At 42.8% G+C, this 10,679-nt stretch overlaps 1 protein-coding gene across 1 annotated transcript; it reads left to right on the forward strand.

Moving 5' to 3' along the window:
* The first annotated feature begins 1,148 nt into the window (after nucleotides 1-1,148).
* On the forward strand, nucleotides 1,149-9,767 carry LOC117839461 (DNA ligase 1). Its single transcript, XM_034719798.1, has 18 exons — nucleotides 1,149-2,303; nucleotides 2,394-2,510; nucleotides 2,760-2,861; nucleotides 2,936-3,049; nucleotides 3,588-3,818; nucleotides 3,904-3,998; nucleotides 4,553-4,640; nucleotides 4,859-4,990; nucleotides 6,477-6,589; nucleotides 7,708-7,809; nucleotides 8,068-8,129; nucleotides 8,300-8,371; nucleotides 8,453-8,526; nucleotides 8,634-8,690; nucleotides 8,930-9,007; nucleotides 9,095-9,172; nucleotides 9,253-9,361; nucleotides 9,460-9,767. Exons 1-17 carry the CDS (start codon nucleotides 1,164-1,166, stop codon nucleotides 9,319-9,321), a joined length of 2,724 nt encoding a protein of 907 aa, XP_034575689.1. The 5' UTR covers nucleotides 1,149-1,163; the 3' UTR covers nucleotides 9,322-9,361; nucleotides 9,460-9,767.
* The last annotated feature ends 912 nt before the right edge of the window (nucleotides 9,768-10,679 follow it).

A 10,679-nucleotide genomic window follows, 5' to 3' on the forward strand; every position in this document is an offset into this window, starting at 1 on the left:
AGGGATTACCGCGATACAACCCGTTATGCACGAGTCACAAGTGATGGGGCTATTTGGCGCTACTTAATTACCATTTTGCCTTCCGTGAATTAGCACCGAGAGATTTTGTGTGAATTCGAACATATCCGTAGTTCTATGAGTTTGCTTTCGAGATTATAACTCGGCACATCTCGCATGTCACGTGGACGTGGCGACTATATCCTTCCCATGAATATAAATAAAATAGGAAAATTGCCACCATAGCATCATGTTGAAATTCATTTGCAAAACTACGATCCAAAAGTTGTGACACTGCCAATACTACAATATCACTCATTGTTATTTTAGTGATGTAATAACTTTGGACAGTATTTTAACCGGGATTTATTACTTATCTACAAGTTAATTTTCGTGACCGACCATCCATATTTGAAATAACACCCTTATCGATCCCTCACCCCTGCACCAAGGGATGCAAGTTATAAATATTTTGAATCAACCTAAAAAGTTGACAAAATAAACTAGAATGGCCATTCGCTGGGAGTTTCGGGCCTAGGAGAAAAAAAAAGAGCGACATGCCATCACAATTCATTAGCTGATCCTGAAAACACTCTTTTCTGTAGAGCCCTGGTACTAAAGTGCCTCAAACATTTAAATCCCAAATCCATAACTATTCAATCTGTTTGAAACTGAAAGTTACAACGCTTATTTCGTTTAGTTAGGATATGCTTGTACCGTAACCAATAATTTCCCTATTAATATATTTTTTTCACTTTAAGTTGATATCATTATATTGATATTAGAGAAACGCTTATAAAAAATAATAATAGGTGAAAGGCTTGTGCTAACGTAATGTTTCTTGTAAAAGAGGACTAGTAATAATCAATTCTAGCTCATTTTTTTGTTGGCTTCCGGGTAAGCAAAGCATCAGGATGAAATCGTTTTTAACTATCACGTCGGCAATGGAGGCAATTTTTCCAAAATTACCTATATACTCCAGTTTTCTTCCCTCCTCCTTCCAGCACGTGTAGGAGAAAGCAAAATCCAGGGCTCCCGCGGTCCGCGAAGCTCCGACCAATTCGACTCCCGCGCGAGCCCCTTCCCCTCCGGCGGGTCCCGCCCGCCCGCCTCCAACCCAGCCCGCCCGCCCCGGCTGGCCTGGGCTAAAACCCTCCCCTGTTCTCATGTTCCTCCGAGCCACCTCCACCACCACCTCCACGCTCCTCCTCCGATGCCACCCGCTCCCCTCGCCTAAAACCCTAGCCCTCGCCCCGCCTCCCTCCCTCCTCTCCTTCTCCCTCCGCCCCCGCCTCTTCGCCGCCTCCTCCTCCTCGGCATCCGCCGCCGCTCCCCGCCGCCGGGCGGCCGCGGTCGCCGCCGAAGCCGAATCCGGGGAGAAGAAGCCGCCGGCGGCCAGGGCGAAGCGGGCCGGCGCGGTACCCGCACCAGCGGCGGCGGGAATGTCGGCCTCCGGTGGCGGCGCCGGGGGGAAGCGCACGGTGGCGGACGTGCTGATGGGGAACGCGCGGGCCGCAGCCAGCAAGGCGAAGAAGGCGGCGCCGTCACCGAAGAAGCCCCGGGCGCAGGCCGACGGCGCGGAGGCCGAGCCGGCGGAGGCCGCGGCGGTGGCGGAGAAGCCGCCGTCGCCGGTGAGGTCCAAGCGGGCGTCGTCCCCTGCGAAGTCCCCCAAATCGCCGGCTGATGGGGCGGCTGGCGAGAAGAAGAGGTCCACGTCGCCGGCGAAGTCCAAGGGTCCAGCTGCGGCCGCGCAATTGGATGGAGCGAAGGAGAATTCCCCCTCTCCGAAGAGGTCCAAAACCCTAGCGGCCAAATCCGACACTGTCTCGCAGACGGATGGGAAGAAGAAGAGGTCACCCTCACCGACCAAGGCTAAAGGCCAAGCTTCTCAACCCGAGGAGAAGAAGCAGCCCGCTTCACTGAAGAATGCCAAACCCACAGATTCCCCAAAGTCTGAAGAGAAGAATACCACCCTAGAGCTCAAGAAGAAAGGCAGTGAGTTTGACCCGATGGCTGCTGCCTATTGGAAGCCTGGTGAGCCCGTGCCATTCCTGTTTCTGGCTCGGGCACTTGATCTCATCTCCAACGAGAGTGGCCGGATTGTCATTACTGAAATCCTATCAAATGTGTTCCGGACAGTGATGGCGACGACACCGGATGATCTCCTTGCAACGGTGTACCTCTCAGCCAATCGGATTGCGCCTCCTCATGAGGGGATTGAGCTCGGAATTGGGGATGCATCAGTCATCCGTGCACTTGCAGAAGCATACGGACGCAAAGAGGAGCATGTTAAGAAGGACCTTAAGGTAACGAAGTTGGGTGAATGTATGTCTATCGGTTCAGCTGCTAAGAATTGGAGGCATAAACTTATTTGCTGTTCCTCTTGGTGATTGTAGGAATTGGGTGATTTGGGGCTTGTGGCGAAAGCAAGCAGGTCATCGCAGAAGATGATGTTTAAGCCAAAACCACTGACAATATCTCGGGTGCTTAGCACTTTTCGGACAATTGCAAAGGTTATATATCATTTCTCGCTTTTCTCATGCTGAATACTTTAACCAAACCTGCAAGACTTGATATTTTCAACATGAAATTGAACTCTTTATTGGGAAGATGGGTGATAATGAAATATACACTAGCTTAAGTAATTCATAATGTGTAGTTAGCCTGTGATTATAGATTGCCAGAGTTGATAATTTGGTGCAATAATGCATTAGCACGCAGTTTCAGTTAAAAAATCATTTAACAAGTATTCTGTTATCCAGGAGTCAGGCAAAGACAGCCAAGATAAAAAAAGAAACCATATCAAGGGACTTCTTGTTGCTGCGACTGACTGTGAACCTCAATACATTACACGTCTTCTTCAGGTAAATTGTGGAATACTCAGTGTACTTCACATGGTGTGTGTTCAATATCTTCCTGAAAATGTTACTTGTTGCAGTCAAAAATGAGGATCGGCCTGGCAGAGAAAACTGTCCAAATGGCTCTTGGGCAAGCTGCCGTATATTCTGACAAAAAATCTTCACCACCAGAAGTTCAATCACCTTTCGAAGAGGTGACCGCACTGTTTCAGGCTTTTATTTACATAAGCCCTATATTTGATTTGATAGGATTGGCGTTGCAATTCTTTCAATGCCTTCACATGAGCTCTTTGTTTTTTCTTAATCAGCCCTGCAGCAGTACTATACAATGTATGACTCACAAGGTTCTACATGTGCTTCTTCAATATCATTAATTCTAGTCCTGTTTGAAATCATTCATAGAAAATTTCAAGAATGCAAATGTTTGGGGGTGGCTATTTTGAATAACCATTGTAGTAATATATTATTGCCACCTTGTTATTGGAATTAACAAAGTTTTGTGACTTCCAGGGTTTTTTGATCCTCCTATAGGGGCATCAGATAGTTAATCTTGTGCAAAATACTAAACCTATATCAAGATATCTAAGTTTTTGTTGCTTATATGTGGAGGATTGTTGATTTGATGTGCATGATCAACACCTTTTATTCCTAAAATTGTATCAAAGGATTTGCATGAGTGCCAACTGTGAATGGACAGTTACTGATTTTGTTGTATATTCTTTGTTCTTGAAGGCTGCAAAAATAATTAAACAAGTATATTCAGTTCTTCCAATCTACGATAAAATTGTCCCAGCACTACTTGAAGCTGGAGTTTGGAAGCTTCCAGAGACATGCAAATTTTCCATAGGTGTACCTGTTGGTCCTATGTTAGCAAAAGCAACAAAATCTGTCTCGGAGATCATTGACAAGTTTCAGGGGCTTGAGTACACTTGTGAGTACAAGTATGATGGTGAAAGGGCTCAGGTACTATCAACTCTCATGGATGTTTAGCCTTTTTATAATTCGACCCATGTTCTTCTTAGTTAACACTTTATTATTTGGAATTTAGATACATTGCATGGAGGATGGTTCGGTAGAGATTTATAGTCGGAATGCTGAAAGAAACACCGGAAAGTATCCAGATGTTGTTGATGCAGTTTCTAGGTATACTTCATATTTTTCACTCACCATTGTACTTGAGCTGAAAAGGCACAAAAAACGGTGCAATTCTAGATATAGGCATATAGTACTTTCCTAGTGCTTGAAACACCATGCAGATCCAATGGTCATGGTATAACTTTTTCATCAGTTCATATATATCTGAGTGGTTTTCTAAGTTCCCACATGGTATAGTGATAACTTTTTGAGGTCTGATTGGGATTAATTTCATCGCCTTGTGAATGTAAGACACCTCAGATTTGCTTTGCCCACCTTTGTTCTTTTGAGCTTTTTAGGCAGACTTCTGTAGCCTATGGCAATTTTTTTACCTGGCATTGCCAATCATGGATTCCTATATATCTTGGTTATATTGAGTTAATTTTGGATGTTTCCTTAAAGCTGAAACCATTTTCTTCTGTTTCTGTCATTTATGCGCCCACTTATACCACCTTTTTTTAAGCAAATCTGGTTACTGGCTCAAGAATTATCTACCCAGATTTGTGTTTTTTCTCCTGCACTTTTAGTTGCCATCCATCTTATCATTTAGCATCTCAACGCAGATTCCGAAAGCCTACAGTTAAATCATTTGTCTTGGACTGTGAAATTGTTGCCTACGATCGTGAAAAAAAGAAAATTTTGCCTTTTCAGGTATGTATTTCATTATCTCTTAATTTCCAGTTAGATTACTTTCAAATTGACCATCACAGAAATATCTACGCATACAACACTATATGCAGTAAACTAAACCTGTTTTATGTTGTAAACTAATGCCTTTGCTTTTGCAACCTTGTTCTGTTTACATTTGTGTATTTGCTATTGCTAGTTGTGACTTGTAAGGGTCAGTGATTGTTTCTCCTTTGCTGCAGATACTTAGCACAAGGGCCCGCAAAGGTGTTACCGTAAATGACATCAAAGTTTCTGTCTGTACTTTTGGCTTTGATATTCTTTACATGAATGGGAAACCTCTCCTCCAGGAACAACTCAAAATTCGTCGAGAGGTACTGTACAAGTCATGTAGACTCTTAATGTGTAGTATCATTTTCACTCTGCTACCGAGTGCATTATTTGTGCTATCCCATGTTTGCAGTCAATTTCAACAATGATTCAATTGGAAATTTTGAGCCAGCCTAGCAGAGTCTCCATCCCAAATTATAGGTCGTTTTGGCTTTTCTAGACTAGATTCATAGATTTTGCGATGCACCTAGATATAGGGGTGGGCATTCGGTTAGACCGAACCGAACCGATCGGTTCTTCAGTCTTTCACAAAATTCGGTTATGTAAAAACGGCAACTGATCGGTTACTAAAATTTCTCAGAACTGAGCACTTCGGTCTCGGTTAGTTCGGTTAGGTCTTCGGTTCTGACCGAACTAACTGAGCTAACAGAGTACTAGCGAACGGATTGAAGAAAAAAAATAGAGATGCAGCGTTGCCTTCTGCATTTTTTTTGTGGAGATAAAGGTCCAATCCAAATAAAATAGATGTAGCATTGCGGAGATGAAGGTCCAAACCAAATAAAATAGCATATACACATTGTCCTAGGAGCATCCAATATGCACAAAAACAATCCATCAATGCCTCACGGAGTACACCAGTTCATCCGACCAAGAAATTACATCCAATATGCACAAGACACATACGCAAGAAACTAGGTTGCAGGAGCAGAATAGCGGTCGCAGGAGCATATGCCGGAGGACGAGTCGTGCCGCAGGAGGCCGGATCTCCGAGGAAGGAGCGACGCGACCAGGCACCGACGCGGCCGGATCTTCGAGGAACGAGCGGAGGCACCGACACTGGATCTGCGTCGCCCCCGGGCTTCAAGGACGGGGGAGGGAGGGAGGAGGGTCAGGGAGAGGCTGTGCGTCGCTGGATTTGAGGGAGGGAGGGAGGGAGGAGGGGAGGGGGTCGTGCGCCGCCAGATTGAGGGAGGGAGGGAGGGAGGAGGGGAGATGAGGACCTAGGGTTAGGGTAGTGGGAAGGGTTTATATGTATGGGAGTTTCAGTATTGGGCCGGGCTGCATTCTATAATGGGCCTCATTCAAGTACTTCGGTTTGTTTGGTTTTTTCGGTTAACCGAGACCTAGAACCGAACTAACCGACTAAACTTCGGTTATCTCATACCTGGGACCGAACTAATGACCGAAATTCTTGGTTTCGGTTATTTTGGTTCAGTTTTCGGTCATTTCGGTTCGGTTTTTGGTCCTTTTGTAATTATGCCCAGTCCTACCTAGATATACATTATGTCTAGATGCATAGCAAAAGCTATGAACCTATAATAGCCAAAAAGACCCATAATTTGGGACGGAGGGAGTAACTTTTATTATTTTTTCCTGAATATGTCTGGCACACATGTATCTTCAGAAAACTGACAGAGTACTCTACTCCGAAGCTGTTAAATACAAAATTTGTGGTGTTGAATAATACAAAACACACCATTATTCTTTCTCTAGAGATCTAATTATTCCTTTCCATTGAATGCATGCCAGCATCTTTACAACTCTTTCGAGGAAGTACCAGGTGTTTTTCAATTGGCAACTGCAATTACATCAAATGACCTGGAGGAGATACAGAAATTTCTTGACACAGCTGTCAACTCCAGGTAACTGAAATTTCTAAATCACATTGGCCAGTTTATTAATACATCTTCTACCAATTCAATGGGTTGGTTATAAGTTGTGTGCGCAATAGTACAATGGGGCAAGATAAACAAAACACTTGATTTGCAATCATATTGGCCAGTTTATTAATACATCTTCTACCAATTCAATGGGTTGGTTATAAGTTGTGTGCGCAATAGTACAATGGGGCAAGATAAACAAAACACTTGATTTGCAATCATATTGGCCAGTTTATTAATATATCTTCTACCAATTCAATGGGTTGGTTATAAGTTGTGTGTGCAATAGAACAATGGGGCAAGATAAACAAAACACTTGATTTGCAGTATTTTATTGAAGCATTGATTTATTTTTATTTTATTTATTTATTTATTTTTTTGGGGGGGGGGGGGGGGGTGTTCATATAGGAGCAATTTAAAGAATAATAGGTTAAAAAGGTTTTCCTTCATAGTCATTCCCTTGGTCTTGAAGTAAGTAATCATATAGTAATTCCTTTAGCCCTCAGACATTTTCTTTGGGATTGCTGAAACAGAAGATTGTGGGCGTTTGCGCGTTCGCTTCATGGGCTAATCATTTTCGTCCATTTTGCCCCCCAAACGATTCATTGGCAGCAATTTTTAAGTGTTCTCCAATTTCACTTTACTAGTTCAGTGTGCTCTGTGGCTAATTCTAGGCATATCCAACAACAATGTTTTTCTTCTCTTTAAATTTATTTATAGCATAACTTATGCTATACTGGCTGTTTGCTTTGCCTGGAAACTCTTGAGTATCACACATGGACCATTAATTCTATTGTTGTGAGAGGAAATAAAGACCTGTATCCACCTTGGGACTGTGAAAATAAGATGATGATTATACTATGTTAGCTGTAGCATGTATACATCACTCCATTGAAGCAACTTTTCTGTGCAGGGAAATTTTAACTGTTAATTCTAGTGATTTTAGGCAACATACATATTCTTTTAAACTACCATTCTGCTGTCCTTTTATCGTAATTTATTGATGTATAAATTCTGAAGTATTCTGTTGTAGAGATTTCTTTTTTCCTTTTGTTTTTGGCCAAGATCTTTACCTTCCACTAAGTTTTCAGTTTCTGAAGTTGTGAAGGGTTGATCATCAAGACATTGGATAAAGACGCTACATATGAGCCAGCGAAGCGATCAAACAATTGGTTGAAACTGAAGAAGGACTACATGGATAGGTTAGCGCATTGCATGCGATACTGATTTACTCTCTGTTGCATAGCATGAAAATCAAGAAAATCGTAGTGGGCAGGATTTCTATATTTATTTATCTCTTATATGCTAGGGTCCAAAACAAGCTTTAAGCATCATTTATTTGATTTTATCTAGCATACTTTAATATCTGGGTCCATGTGAGCTGTATTTCAGTAGAGATTTATAAATAAACTATTGCTAATTATGTTTTAAGAGTGGCGTCTTCCTTTTCTTTTGGGCAGTATTGGAGACTCTTTGGACTTGGTACCGATTGCTGCCTTTTATGGGAGAGGAAAACGGACAGGTAGATGGTTCATTCCATCTTGCATACTTACTGATAAAAACAAAGTAAATTTGAATGTTTCTATTTGCTTCCTACGCCTGTCTGTTCAATTAGCAATTTTACAAAGCTCAATTGCCTTAATTTTTCTCTGCTGCTAATGCATGTTTCTGCCCCTTTTGTGTTCTCATTAGGTGTCTTTGGATCATTCCTCCTGGCATGCTATGATGAGCAGAATGAAGAATATCAAACAATATGCAACATAGGTAGATTCTTTTTTGTTTTCATTAAAAAACCTAAGCTGCTACTTTGACATCTCTTCATGCTTTACATCCTGATGCATTTAGGTACTGGATTTTCTGAGCAACAGCTCGAAGAACGTTCTTCAAGCCTTCGAAGTAAAGTGATAGAAAAGCCTAAGGTGATGCATTCCTTCAGGCTTCAGCGTGCTGTTAAATGACAATTTCTTATTGATTGTTGTGTTATCGTGTTCTGTTGTCCTCCATAGTAATGCTTTCATTTGTACAGGCATACTACAGATTTGCTGACACAATGGACCCTGATGTATGGTTTGAGCCGTCAGAGGTAATGTGAACATTAAACCTTGATAATTCATTTTCATTTCATTCACTTTATTCTTTGGTTTCTTTGGAGACTTTGTATATGCTTTCAAATCTGAACCCATCTGATTTCTGCTCATTTAAAAGTAGCCCTTGAATGGTTGCTGTTATATACGCCTTTCATGTGAGTCCTGAAGATTGGTTGGTTGCAATCACAATGGAAGGGGTCAAGCCGGTCGATTTAATTTTCTGGCTTTTTCTCAGGTGTGGGAGGTTAAAGCTGCAGATCTGAGCATAAGTCCTGTGCATCGTGCTGCTAACGGTATAGTTGATCCAAACAAGGTTGGTATTTTTCCTTTTGGCATTGTCATTCCTCCCTTTCTAGATCGTGATACATGGGAAGACTAAAAGTTAAATTGATTGAACTAGGGTATCTCCTTAAGATTTCCTCGTTTGTTGCGATTACGTGATGATAAAAGCCCAGAACAGGCGACCACATCTGAGCAAGTAAGTTTTCCGTTGCATGTTATTTTCAATGGTTCGATGTTTTATAGTGTCTCGATACTGACCGTATCCAAATTTTGCAGGTCGCGGACATGTACCGGGCTCAAAAGATCAACCACGGTTATAACCAGGAGGATGAGGATGATGACTGATGCTGACCCAATTCTTATGTTGGATGCACGACTCATTGAGGTAAACACTAGTCTTGTTACACGTTTCCAGAATTCCACATTAATCTCAGCCGAAATCTGTTCCATTTACGGGTTCCTATTCTTGTGATCACAAAACAGGTATTGACCCGAGAATGTGTTTCCAGTGGTTTGCTTCGTCCTGATTCGAACAGCTTAGGACATTTCAGATTTGTGCAATTCCTTGCGATGTTGTATCCTGCTTCATCCTGTTTCCTTTTTTTTATGTTCTCCACGTGTATTTTGTGAGTTGTGCATGCGCGCCGTAGGAAGTTTAGCTCTATCAAACTAACCTGTTAAGTATGTTAGTACATATAGGTAGCATTAATATGCATAGCAAATTTTGCCTTTCGAAGGGGAGCTTTATAACTTACCCATGCGCAATTGCAAATGAAGTGCCATCACGCCAATATGTTGATCTCGCCCCTTTGGCACGCCTCTGAATGGCGTTGAGGCGGAGGGGCTGGCAAGTCCTCCGCCCGTGAGGTGTGCGCCGTCGTAGGTTCCGTGCGGGTGCGGCGGCCTTGGAGGAAAGGGCGGTGCTGGTGTGGGATCTTTTCCTCCAGCTCCAGCCCTCCAGGGCAGTATGTACAAGCTACAGCAGCGGTGGGATAGATGGGGCTCAAGGTGCCTTTTGTGTGTGTTTTTCTTTTTTTGAAAGACTGCCTCATGTGTTAATGAAAAGGACCTATAAAACACCAATTGAAATCATATTCAACAACCACAGCCCAATCACACATCCAGTCGGTTGACAGGCCGACGGGCCCGATTGCTACGTCGAGGTTCGTTGTTATATGTCAAGAATGTCAAGAACAAGGATATCTGACAATTACAAAGAAATTCAGAGAAACTAAAGAGCACGCAATAAGTTGCTACCTGCACCAATCTGGTGTTCGATACTTGGATTGAGAGAGAATTCTGAACCGATACCGGAGCAGATCCCATCGATAGCTTTTTATGCTTAATACAGAGCTTTAACTGCTGTTTACAATACGAAAACAGTCTTAAGCCACCAAAAGGACAGTATTAGGTGCTATAGGAAAGGAAATTAAATGGTAGCCGTCAGATGCATGATGGATGGTTATTGAAAAGGGGTTCCTGCGCACGACGCAACAAGAAGTTCACAGAAATGCGAATTCGTCTTGGCGCTTCTCTGAACTTGTTGTAACTTCAATTCTAACTGCACTTCTTCAGAAACCAGACTTGATGTTCCTGACAAAGAAGGATCATGGGCGCCATCTCCATTGGAATTGTTGGGTCACACACTACCAAAGTGCGTGTGCTAAACCACAGCTTGGAGAACGGAGGGCGTGGGCGGCGCT

This window comes from Setaria viridis, chromosome 9 (genome assembly GCF_005286985.2).
Source record: "Setaria viridis chromosome 9, Setaria_viridis_v4.0, whole genome shotgun sequence".
Taxonomy (NCBI): domain Eukaryota; kingdom Viridiplantae; phylum Streptophyta; class Magnoliopsida; order Poales; family Poaceae; genus Setaria; species Setaria viridis.